Source organism: Dioscorea cayenensis, unplaced genomic scaffold (assembly GCF_009730915.1).
Source record: "Dioscorea cayenensis subsp. rotundata cultivar TDr96_F1 unplaced genomic scaffold, TDr96_F1_v2_PseudoChromosome.rev07_lg8_w22 25.fasta BLBR01000317.1, whole genome shotgun sequence".
NCBI classification, from domain to species: domain Eukaryota; kingdom Viridiplantae; phylum Streptophyta; class Magnoliopsida; order Dioscoreales; family Dioscoreaceae; genus Dioscorea; species Dioscorea cayenensis.
Genome location: NW_024086708.1, coordinates 44,291 through 57,044, shown reverse-complemented (window position 1 = coordinate 57,044; position 12,754 = coordinate 44,291). Strand labels below are relative to the sequence as shown.

The 12,754-nt window shown below is 41.4% G+C and overlaps 1 protein-coding gene across 1 annotated transcript; it reads left to right on the top strand.

The window, feature by feature from the left end:
- Positions 1 to 5,566: 5,566 nt before the first annotated feature.
- On the top strand, positions 5,567 to 10,395 carry LOC120254044. Its single transcript, XM_039262196.1, has 3 exons — positions 5,567 to 5,678; positions 9,736 to 10,005; positions 10,103 to 10,395. The coding sequence occupies exons 1-3, from the start codon at positions 5,567 to 5,569 to the stop codon at positions 10,393 to 10,395; spliced, it is 675 nt and encodes a 224-aa protein (XP_039118130.1).
- Positions 10,396 to 12,754: the final 2,359 nt, after the last annotated feature.

The window sequence follows — 12,754 nt, the reverse complement described above, 5'->3', positions numbered from 1 at the left end:
GTGGAATACGATCCTCGTGTCTTTGCACGAGGTATTACATGGCGATCCCGTACACTTGCGGGGAAGCGATCATCGGTCGGTAGCCCATCGTACTCCTCTGTCTCAGTGAACGCCTCAACATATAATCCGAGTTTGATGGAGAATTGCATAACGCTCATACTATGATGCTGTTTGAAAGCTCTAAACTGAATGGCGTCAATGTTATCAAAATGAGCATAAGAGCAATCAGACTCAAATGAGGCGAGCACCTCCAATGTGAGTGAGGCGGATAGCGTGATCACGAGAGTAAATGCCACCTATGGCAATTAGCCACTGACAACAACTTCTCGTCCTCATCCACCATATCATCTGCTAGGTGCACCTCCCTGAGCAAGCTTAATTATGGAAACTGCGTCTGACCGATAGATTTATTAAGGGAATCGCAGCCTTATGATTTCTGCATATCCACACTGGTGTGCGGAAATAACCAACGCCCGTGTGAAACCACAGGAGAGCCCAGAGGGGCAGATGCACGCCCCTGTGTGCTCTTAGCAAAACACTCAGAGCTTCAGAATGCAACCACACGGGCGTGTGGAATTTTCGCACGCCCGTGTGCCCGACCCATAGGGGCAGACCCACTCCCTTGTGGCTTCTCTGTCCAACCCTAGAAAACTCTAAGGGGCCGTTTGGTTCGCGGTAATGTAGAAGGATTACCATGTGTTATGTGGTAATTTGAAAATATTACCACATTTGGCATTGTATCAGTGGTAATCTGTATGGTAATATCACAAAACCAACTTATAAATATTACTAAGAAAGTGGTAATCCTATTGCCACCAAATTTGGTGTCTATCTTGGATTACCATGGTAATCTTATAACTTTTTATATTTTAACAAATTGATTACCATGAAAACCAAAGTAATAAGAGTTCCCAACCAAACATGGTTATATTAGATTACCGCAATATTGCCACCTATATAACATTCTCACTCATATTACCATGGTAATCTCGTTACGTGGTAATATGTCATTAACACGAACCAAACGGCCCCTAAGTGTGTTACATGCCCAAGCGAAAATTACCCATGGGCATGGATCTAACAGGACCAATTCACAGGGGTCCTCGCACGCCCCTGTGGATTCTCGGGATGTAAAAGAGCTCCTCTGCAGAGATTCCCATGGGCGGGTGGAAATTATCCATGCCCGTGCGTTTATCACTGGTTCGCCCACAGGGGCGAGTCCACACTCCTGTGTCTTCTCGGGAAAATCTATCAATCTCTGTAGGAACACACATGCCCGTGCTAAAATTACCCACGGGCCTATGAAATTCTCAAGGTCGCACACGGGGGCGAGTCCACCCCCCTTGTGGTCTCTTGGGATGAGCTCACAGTAGATACCCACGGGAGTGTGGAAATTCCACACACCCGTGTGTTTTCTCTGGATGCCTTAGAAAACTCTGCAGGGTATCCAGAAAATTCCTGAACATATAAAAACACTCAGAGCCTGCTTTCATCATGCAAATACACCAGAGAAAAATGCACAACATGCTCAAACGACCAAAGATCCATGAGAAAATCACAGTAATAGCATCTCAAAATCAGGACACCAACACTCAAAACCTTATTCATGCAAACACTAAACTAAAAACTAGAAAAACAATAAAGACTTGGGTTGCCTACAAAGAAGCACTTGTTTAACGTCACTAAAGCTTGACGTATCTTGTCTTACCTCATCGGGGCTCTTGGAGAAAGAATACTTCCTTATCATCTTTACTAACCTCCCCACCAAAATAGGGTTTTAGCCGATGTCACGCTCACCTTGAATATACCTCTCTCCGGATGAGAGATTTCAATAGCACCATGGGGTGACACCCTCGCCATCTGTGTAGGGCCCAAACCATCCCTGGACTTAAGCTTCCCCGGAAATAGCCTTTTAGGCGAGAATTGAACAATAACACTTGATCACCCACAATAAAAGTCTTTTGAGTTTTAATATGCTTGTCATGCTACCTCGAATTCTTTCCTTGTAAATTCTTGCATTCTCATACGCATTCATGCTCCATTCATCTAACTCATTAAGATGGAGCATTCTTTGTTCGCCTCGCTTTTCTCAAGTCAATGTTCATAGCCTTGATGGCCCAATAAGCCTTGTGCTCGAGCTCTATAGGCAAATAATACGATTTACCATATACCAAATTATAAGGAGTAGTCCCTATTGGTGTTTTATATGCTATTCTATGAGCCCAAAGTGTGTCATCCAAGCATTCTGACCAATCTCGCTTTCCTTGTTCCACGGACTTTGTTAAGATTCTCTTAAGCTCTCTACTTATAACTTCCACTTGACCACTTGTTTGCGGATGGTAGGGAGTAGCGAGGCGGTGGTGTACCCTGTCGCGCTTCAAAACTTTCTCAAGTTGAGTGTTGCAAAAATGAGTCCCTCGATCATTAATGATAATTCGTGGAGTCCCAAATCGAGTGAATAACCTCTTCAAAAATTTCACCACGGTTCTGGCATCATTAATAGGTAAAGCTTGAGCTTCCACCCATTTATGCACATAGTCAACTCGCAAACTGAATGTATTGATTACCATTAGACTTTAGAAATGGGCCCATGAAGTCAATACCCCATACATCGAACACCCTCACAAAATTGCATCGGATTCTGAGGCATTTCATCCCGGCGTGATAGATTTCCACTTTCCGACTAACTATTGCATCGAAGGACAAACTGGTGAGCATCATTGAATAGAGTCGCCCAATAAAAACCAGCAACCAAGACTTTCTTAGCAGTTCTACTTGACGCATAATGTCCCCCAACTGGCCTAGAGTGGCAGTGTGCAAGTCCTCTCTCGACACACATCTTCGAACCACATGATCATCACAAATACGAAACAATTATGCATCATCCCAAAAATAGTTCTTCAAATCACTAAAAAACTTCTTCATCTATTGAAAGGTAAGGCCCTCTTTTAGTATTTTCCCCGATAAATAATTTGCAAAATTAGCAAACCAGAGAGTGTCTTCTGACTTGAAATCCTGCACTACATACAAATGCTCTTCGGGAAAGAAATCATTAATCTCCTTACTTGTAGGTTCTTGTCCTTCACAATCTTCTATCTTGATAAATGATTCACAACTACATTTTTGGTTCCTCTTGCAATAATAGGATCCAATGAATCAATCTCGGTTTTGCAGTCAGCCTTGTTCATGAGATAACGGAGTGCCGAGTGGTCGGTAAATACCGTTACCCTATATAAGATGAGGTAGGGCCTGAACTTATCAAAAGCAAACACCACAGCCAACAACTCTTTTTCGGTAGTTGTATAATTCTCTTGAGCACTCATAAGAGTCTTGCTAGTGACAAGGTCCCCTTGCGTACATCCCGCAAGTGCATGGGTTTGTCAAGTAATAATCCCTGGATGAGTAGGTATCGTATCCAGCGGGGAGTAGGGAATAAAAACACTTAATTCGCTTCTTAGCTATGTGAAAGATGAATAGTGATATATGTGACAATGATTCAATTCTCAAAAGTAAAAACAACAAGTAAGAGAGCACAAGTAAAGGAGAAGGTAAGACAATCGATAAAGATGGGGTACCCAGATATTGCTCCGCCTAGGACAATCATTTCAAGTGCAAGAACCCTCTATTATGCTTCCTAATTAATGCAACAGTGAGTCATGGAAATCCTTAATTACATAGTCCCAAATCTAAGGTCAACCATGCCTAACTCTATACATGTCCCGGAGGAGAGATTGGATAACCTCTCAACCTCGCGACTCTGCATAGAATTGCAATGAGTTGTAGGATTCAAAGTGATAAATCACTTCCTAATTATAGACCTAACCCTTAAGTCTAGTGGAAGATCCCTAACCACAATTAAGCTCTAGATACTAAGATCACTTCTACGCCCACTCCATTGCACCCGCAACTAAGCCCCGCTGGAAAGTCATCCCTTAGACCATTCACTCTATTATGGCACAAAGAACCTCGAGAACAGAGGTAGAATCTAACACATCGAGGGAAATGGGACGCTCCCTGCACCTCTCGACCGACCCTCTCAACCCTCTCTAACCTAGCTTTTGTCTAACACTCGTGGTGTGTCACTCACCACAAGGTTACCAATAAGAACTCTCAACCCTAGTGTCACTCTAGGGGAGTATTCAAACAATCAAGCATTCAAAGTTGGAACACACAATAAACATCAATTAATTGAAAGCATAATAAAGAGATTCAATGAAAACGAATACATCCTAGGGTTCACAAATACCCACGTACCCACTAATGAGTTTAGCTCTCCATGGAGCTAATTACAATCAAAGAAATAGAATGTAAAAGCAATAAATCCATAGAAAACCGCCTCGATAGTCGAGTCGATGGTCTTGTGGAGAGTCCTCTACTGTCAGCAAGGGATCCTTTCATCCGGCCTAGGATACACTTCGCAGATTGATGCCGACGAAAGCTCTCCCAATAACCTTCTTCCAAAATGACGATGCGATGTCGTAGCTATAGAACCTCTCCAAAAACCTAGCCAATACCCCTCAAAACCCTAGTCAAGCCCTCTCTCAAGTTGGGGAAAAGGTGGAGAAAAGAATGTCTGAAATCAGGGGCTGAATCGGCTTTTAAATAGGGGCTAGAATCGGGGATCCACACACCCTGTGCGCCTGTGCATTATTCACTAGCAGGCGTGGAATTTTCCACACACCGCGTGGATTCTCTGTTCTGCAGTTTTCTCAGCTGGCTGTGAACAGTGCTTTACGATGACTTTTACTACGTTGCTCTGCTAAAGTCTCGGCTCGATCCGGATCCATACTTTCATCTAGGTAACACAAGCGGGCACGCGTTCACATCATGGATCCACATTGGCTTCTTTCCTTCATAATCGACCTCACAACCCTACCTGTATAAAAGTAACATAAAAACACACATATTAGTGTAAAAACCCGAGAAAGTTAATGCTTAACATAAGGAAAGAATGCTTCGCATTCATATCACACAAGTACTTATCAGCTGGCATAATACATCAGTCGGAACTGCTTATCCTTCCTCAGACCCAAAACCGCTCCAACAAAATAATCGCTTGCGTCGCACATGAGCTCAAAAGGCTTATTCCAATCTGGTATGGTTAGGATGGGTTCTTGCACTAATTTCTCCTTCAACAAATTAAACGCAATCAGACAATCATTCCCAAAATTAAAAGGGGCATCCTTTTCAAGAAGCTTGTTCAACGGTTGTGTAATCTTCGAGAAATCCTTAATGAACCTTCTGTAGAAGCCTGCATGCCACAAGAAACTACGAACCCCTTTTACATTTGTAGGTGGAGGGAGCTTCTCTATGATTTCAATCTTTGCTTTATCTACCTCCATTCCAAATAGGCAAATCTTATGTCCGAGGACAATGCCTTCTTGAACCATAACATGACATTTCTCCCAATTATGAATAAGATTTCTCTCTTCACACCTCACTAGAACTCTTTCCAGATTTTTTAAACACATGTTAAAGGAGTCTCCAAATACTGAAAAATAATCCATGAACACCTCTATTATGTCCTCTAGCAGATTATCAAAGATAGCAGTCATGCAACGCTGGAATGTCGCTGGTGCATTACACAACCCAAAAGGCATTCATCGGTAAGCGAAAGTGCCATAAGGACAAGTCAATGTTGTCTTCTCTTGATCTTCTGGAGCTATTAGAATTTGGAAGTACGCCGACATACCATCAAGGAAGCAATAAAATTGATGCCCTGCCAACCGCTCTAACATTCAGCCTTCTTTAGTATCATCCATAAATGGTAATGGAAAATGGCCCTTTCGAGTGGTATCATTCAGCCTTCTGTAGTCAATGCAAACACGCCAAGCCGTAATTTTTCTGGTTGGAATTAATTCATTCTTTTCATTCCTCACAACCGTTATTATTCCTTCCTTCTTCGGGACTACTTGAGTTGGGCTTACCCATGCACTATCGAAGATGGGATAAATAATCCCCGCATCAAGTAATTTTACCACTTCTGCCTTACAACTTCCTTCATGTTTGGGTTCAATCTTCTTTGGGGTTGGATCACGATTTATAATTTTTCCTCCATCAAGATTTTTATGAGTGCAAAATGAGGGGATTGATGTCCCCGAATATCTGAGATTTTTCCAAGCACAGCCGATTTATGCCTTTTCAACATGCTAACAAGCTTCTCCTTTTTGATCTATAGACAAAACTTGAAGCCACAATCACTGGAGCTTTTAAGTCCTCCATCAAAAATGCATACTCCAAATGTGCCCTGCAAGGTTTTAAGCTCTAGTTCGGTGGTTCATCCATTGATGGGCGCAATCTACTTTCTTTTCAATCACAATTTCCTCAAAATTGTTCACTTCCCTATTTAAAAATCATTCTCTACATCTTCCACTTGTACATGTGCTTCCAAGGATCCTCAAATCATTTTTCCTTTCCTAACATTGATACACTCAAAGAGAAAAAGTTCTTGTCTTTATTTGTAATAAGATGAGTCAAACCGAGCAAGGACTCTCTCCAAATCGAGTGATAACTCATAGAAACCAATGCGATTTCTCAAACTCGATTTAGCACACTATCTAGTTCATTAATCTGATCCTCGACTCGAAATGTAATCAACAAATGTATTCTTCCACCGGATGGTGAATATTATAGTGTTTTGTAAAAGGCAAACACAAGTGTGGTTTTGTACTCGCAAATAATTGAACTTTCTATTCTATGTTTTCAACCATCCCCTGTGATTGTGTCGAAATAATTCGGTATGTTGATCATCTCGCACTAAAAATAAAGAAAACAAAAATTATAATAATGATATAATAAGAAAAATATGAAATAAAATGAATGAATAGCTAAGATAGCAAAAGTGCAAAGTATCTCTAAATGCCTAGTCCCTCGCAACAACGCTCAAAAACTTGACAACTGCTCCTTCATGCGACGTAATGTGCACGGGTTTGTTGTAGTAATAAATTTCCGTGAGTGGGGTATCATATTCACAGGGAGTAGAGAATAAAAATACTTAAGTTGCTACTTAACCAAGCAAAGACAGAATAATGATTTTGTTGATAAAATGTTATTAAAGTAATAATAAAAGAAACAAGAAAGAGAGAAGCACAAATAGATGAGAGGCAAGGCAATCGATAGAAGTGGGGTACTCGGATATTGTTCCACCTAGGACAATTGCTTCAAGTGCAAAATCAACTATTATATCTCCTAATTGACGCTGTATGAGTTGTGGAAATCCTTAAACACACGGTCCCAAACCTAAGGTCAACCATGACTAACTCTACACTATGTCCCGGCAGAGAAATTAATCAATCTCAACACCTCACACTGTGTAGAGTTGCAAGACACTTTAGGGATTCCAAGTGATAAACCTATTCCAATGTATAGATCTAACCCTTTGGTCAAGGCGAAAGACTCCTAGTTGCAATTAAGCCATAGGTGCTAAAGTCACTTCAATGCTTCACTTTGTTACCTGTGCAACTAAGCCCTAGCGGAGGTCATCCCTTAGCCCATTCACTCTACTATGACCGCAAAGAACTCCTGGAACGAGGTGGTAGGATAAATCACATCGGGGGGGGAAAGGGGATGCTCCGCTACCTCTCGACTCATCCTCTCGACCCTCTCCAATCTTGCAATGTCTAACCCTCATGGTGTGTCACTCACTCACAAAGGTTACCAATGTAGACTCTCAACCCTAGTGTCACTCTAACGGAGAAATCATGTAACAATCATTCAAGATTGAAACTTAATTAAAGACATCAATTAAGGAAAATACAATAGAAGATTAATGAAACAAATACATCTTAGGTTTCACAAATTCAAGTACCCACTAGGGGTTTAGCTCTCCATGGAGCTAGTTGCAATCAACAATGAAATCGAATGTAAAAACAAGTAATCCATAGAGAAACCCCCATGGTATTCATATCGATGGTCTTGTGGAGTGGCCTCGTCTTCTCCAAAGGTCCCCTTGTCCGGCCTAGGGTACACCTCGCCGAATCGATGCCGACGAAAGCTCCCCCAATAACCTTCTTCCAAGCGAAGTGTGGTGTTGAAGCCGTAGAACCTCCCCAAAATCCTTGCCAATACCTCTCTAAAGTCTAGCCGCAAGCCTCTCAAAAGTTTGAGAAAAGATGGAAAAGAAGATGCTGAAATTGGGCTGAATCGTGGCTTTAAAAGGCCTAGAATCGGGCATCCACACGGGCGTGGGGAATTTCCACACGCCTGTGTGGATTCTCTGGAAATCTCATTTTCAATCGGCCTTGAGCAGTACTGCTACACTAAATTGCTATAGTGTTTTTCTACAGTATCCTACTACAGTACTGGCCAGGAAGACTCTCGAATTCATGTTTTTCACCAAGGTAACATAAATGAGGAACATGTTTGCACTGTAGATCGCGTCGCTTCTTCAATAAATGGCCTCATTGGTGAAAATCTTATTATCAATGCACAAATCAGGATACTCAAATTTGACTGCCTCTGTGCCCCTCCACATCATTGCACTCACTTGAATACCTGGAGGTTGGTACACATTCTTGTATCTTGAGCTGGACATGTGTCTTCGCATTTGTTCCTTCCCAAGATTTCATCAAATAGTGCATTCACAATCTAGATTGGCTTCTTTCTTCAATATTTAGCTTCACAACCCTACATCCGCAAAAGAACACAAATACACATGTATTAGCGCTTAAACCTGATAAAAGTAATGCTCATCATAAGGAAAGAACACTTCACATTCTTATCGCATAAGCACTTATCAGGGGGCCTACCTTTAAAATTGGTTTCTTCACTCTAACTTGTGTTCGGGATTGTGTGGTTAGTTTAGTCCATTTTTTTTATTTGTCTTATTTTTGTAGCTCAATATTTGCAAACAACAACCTTATTTTAGTCGATTAAATAGTGACCCCCAAAAGGAAGTAATTGTAGATCTCGGGCCTTAGGAATACGACCCTCTTATTTTTGCACAAGAGGTTATTACTTGACGACCCATGCACTTGCGGCCGGGGAGTCGCGTGCTAGCTTTTTAGCTTGTCGTGCGATGACTCATCAAGTTTTTGGCACCATTACCGGGGAGCGTCCAAGAATGCTAGGAAAATTTCTAGCTCGCTACTCTTGTCATTCATTTTCTCTTTTGTAAATATTCTTTGTATCTTTGATATCTTATTATTTTTCTAGTTTGGTTTTGTGCACAGGGCAATGGATTTTCAAGAAACCTTAGGTGGTGCTAATTTTCATCATCAAGAATGGCAGATTAATGAGTACCAAGCCTTAAAAGCAAGCCAAATCAATCAATTCCAACATGTATATAATCCATACTTGCAGCGACACATAGATTTTTAGTCTGAATCACCGTGGGCAACATTGGGATTCTCCTCGGCAAGGATTGTAGCCTCCCACCCCACAAACCACTTGGGTTCCAACAACAACAATTACCACCATATGAGAGAAAGTTTTCTTCAAGAAGTCCTAGATAAATTTAGTGCAAGTCACGGATTCAAGACTCAACACTTTAGAAGTGATGAAGAAATATGCATGCCTCGAGTCTCGTAGTATGAGAAGCACATCGAGACAGCTAGACGGCATCTATCTCACGAAAAGCAACAAGGAGTCTCCCTAGCAACACGAGACCAACCCCTCGTGAACATTTGCAAGCCATCATATTGAGAAGTGGCAAAGAAGTCGAGTCGTGACCAAAGCCTTGGTCACCGAGAGAAAATGGGGAAAACGTGGTAAGAGGCACTTCTTCTACTGTTAAAGAAGAGGCTAATGACAGCCATGATAAGGTGATTGAACCTCGAAGTGAGAAGAACCATATGCAGGAATATCAACCAAGAGTCCTGTACCCGACAAGGCTTAAGAGAGATAAGGATGACACCCAATTCAAAAAGTTCCTTGAAATGATCAAACAACTTCGCATCAATATCCCACTCATCGAAGCATTCGCCCAAATGCCCAAGTATGAAAAATTCATGAAGGAGCTGCTTACAAATAGAAAGAAACTAGAGGAAAGCTTGACAGTATCTCTTGGTGAGAGTTGTTCGGAAATTATACAAAGCAAGCTTCTCAAAAAATAAAGACCCAGATGTTCTAATTGTAGAATGCCATTTTGGGGATTCATGTGTAGAAAAGGCTCTCGCTGACTCCGGGGCAAGTATTAACATCATGCCCTACAAACTCTTTCCCAAATTGGGGCTACACCACCTGGAGCCAATAGGAATCACCATCCAATTGGCCGATCATTCCGTTCGGTGCCCTCAGGGCATCGTGAGCGATGTTATTGTGAAGGTTGGTGGGTTGGTGTTCCCAACTGACTTTGTCATTCTTGATGTGGATGAGGATACAGAAGTCTCTATCATCCTCGGTCGGCCATTCCTTGCTACTTCCCAGGCTCTCCTGGATATCCAACATGGAAGATAACACTACGTGTCGGGAGTGAAGAAGCCACCTTCAAGATCCCTGAAGCCATGAAGTAACCGAAAGAGCTCGATGATACATCTTATGCCCTTGATGATACAAAACTACTTATTGATGATTGTGTTCAAGAAGTGCTCATGTTAAGCCCATTGGATGAATATTTGCAAGATGTGGATAGTGGAGGGGAGATGACACAAGCAAAAACACTTGGGGACTCACCCATGGAAACTACGAAAAAGATGAAAGAGAAAACTAAGGGAGAAAGATCTTGGAAGAGAGCATGGAAGAAGCTAAGTCCAAAGGTTGACCGTATAAGCAATAACAAGGTATGGACGACATGCTTTATAGATCTAGGAATGGACAATGTTGACTCTTTACTCTCATTGAATCTACCATTTGGGTCATTATTTCGCCCCATGGGTGCGTTAAGTAAAATCTCTTCCTTTGAACCACCGTGATTTGTTGATTTGTAAACGTTAGGCTCATGATGCTAAACAAGCTCTCTTGGGAGGCAGCCCAAATTTGTTTCAAGTGTTCCTTCTTTATTTTCTTCCTTATTGTTCTTGTCCATCTTCTCTCGTTATTTACTATAGGTTTTTTTATACTTTTTAATTTTGTTGCCAAACTCTTTTGTACATTCAACTTTAGTTATTTGCTTCTTCATGTATTCCATTTTGAGTTGTGGAGCTTGTTTTGGACAAATTTTTTTAGTCGGCGCAGCTGGTTCTGATGTATTTGTAGCACTTGGTGTTTGTGGGTGGGCTGTACGTAGCCCGCGCACCGTTACCAGAAGGGTGTGCGGCCTTTGTGCAGGTCATACACCAGCCCGCACAGAATTGTGGGGGCAGCGCGCTGCCCGCACATACTCCCTTGTGTTAGGAATTTTGCCCGGTCCTCCACCCTTGCTCACTTGAAAACTTCAGCCCGACACTTGAATTCCCAATTTTTACGCCATTTTCAAGCTCATTTCAAGCTCTATCGTCTCTTTCGAAACTTGGGATTGCTGTTTTGCAATTTTTTTTTCGTCGTGTGCCTTCTTCTTTTCTTTGTGTTTTTCCTTGTTTTCTTTTTTTAGGGATGGTGGATGCCTTGATTTGATGTCAAATTTTCTTCCAGGATAAACTCGACATCACACTCTTGTTTCTCTCTACTATTTGGACTATTTGAGGCCGACCTGAGCTCCAAACCAATATAACCAACATCTTGAGCCTCAGGGAAGTTCATTAACCCACCTCTCTTATTTTCCTTGTACAATCATTTTGCACTGTTGATTCATGTACATTGGGGACAATGTACTACTTTTTAAGTTGGGGTACATCTTCATGAGAACATTTTCACTTATTGTGAACTTATTTCGGCATATTGTACATGGTATTGTGTGTTGTAGTTTAATTAAAAAATTATGATGTTGTTGCATGTCTATTAACTTATGATGGCTTGAATCCTTGTATAGTAAATGCATCATGTTGTAGAACCAGGATAAACACTAAGCAGCTCATAACCTTGGACACTTAAGATCATTGTGTCATTCTCAGCATTTGTTTGCACTCACCCTCGGTGTAGAACCTTGGACACCTAGGTTAGACATAGCAACAACCATCATGACCCTCTTGATCGCTAACCCATTCTTTTGTTTTGTGATTTGACACTGTAGATGCTTTCCCTAATGAGTTCTCAATGTCTTTTTCTTTTATTTTCTAACTTGGTCCCAAAAAGAGCACAAAATGAATGAAGAATAAAAAAGGAGAGTGCTCCTCTGCCATTATATCAAAGTAACCGGGGGTTCTTGCTCCTAACCAAGGTGTTCCTTCAGCCAAACACTGTAAATAGGCATGAGTGCATTTATATGAACTTGCAAAGCTCTAGGAAAGTGGATTTGTAAGTTCACGTTAGTCTAAAAATAAAAAGAAAAACAAAAATTGAAAATGACTGAAATTCTATTTTTAGTAAGAGAAAAAGACCCTTCGGAACTCACTAGGGAGTCCTCTATCACGTCAAAACCAAGCCTCACCAAGTAGCGTGATCGCTTCGAGAAGTGGTCCTTGAGGTGTTATTTATCTGACCTAGCCTACAGGGTCTCGAAATTTGAGGGTCACACACACACATCATGACTTTGCCGTTGAGTGCATAGAGCGTCTTGAGTAGTCATTGCTTACTATTTTGAGTTTTACCTTTACTATGAAGCATTTACTTGTTTGCCTAAAGTTGTGTATTTAGTCACTTATCAGTCTCCCGTATTTTTAATGTCTATTTGCTTGGGGACAAGAAAATGCTCAAGTGGGGGGGTTTTTGAAAAGTGCCTAAATATATCATTATGACTCCTACAACTCATGAGCATTCTCATGCAATTTATATTATCTTT

What these genes read in the sequence shown, in the direction of transcription:
- LOC120254044 (XM_039262196.1), top strand. Translation starts at nt 5,567, where the DNA reads ATGTCGCTGGTGCATTACACAACCCAAAAGGCATTCATCGGTAAGCGA. An exon ending in GGAGCTATTAGAATTTGGAA is followed by an intron (nt 5,679 to 9,735) that starts GTACGCCGACAT and finishes CTACTGTTAAAG; the next exon opens with AAGAGGCTAATGACAGCCAT. An exon ending in AAGCTTGACAGTATCTCTTG is followed by an intron (nt 10,006 to 10,102) that starts GTGAGAGTTGTT and finishes ATTCATGTGTAG; the next exon opens with AAAAGGCTCTCGCTGACTCC.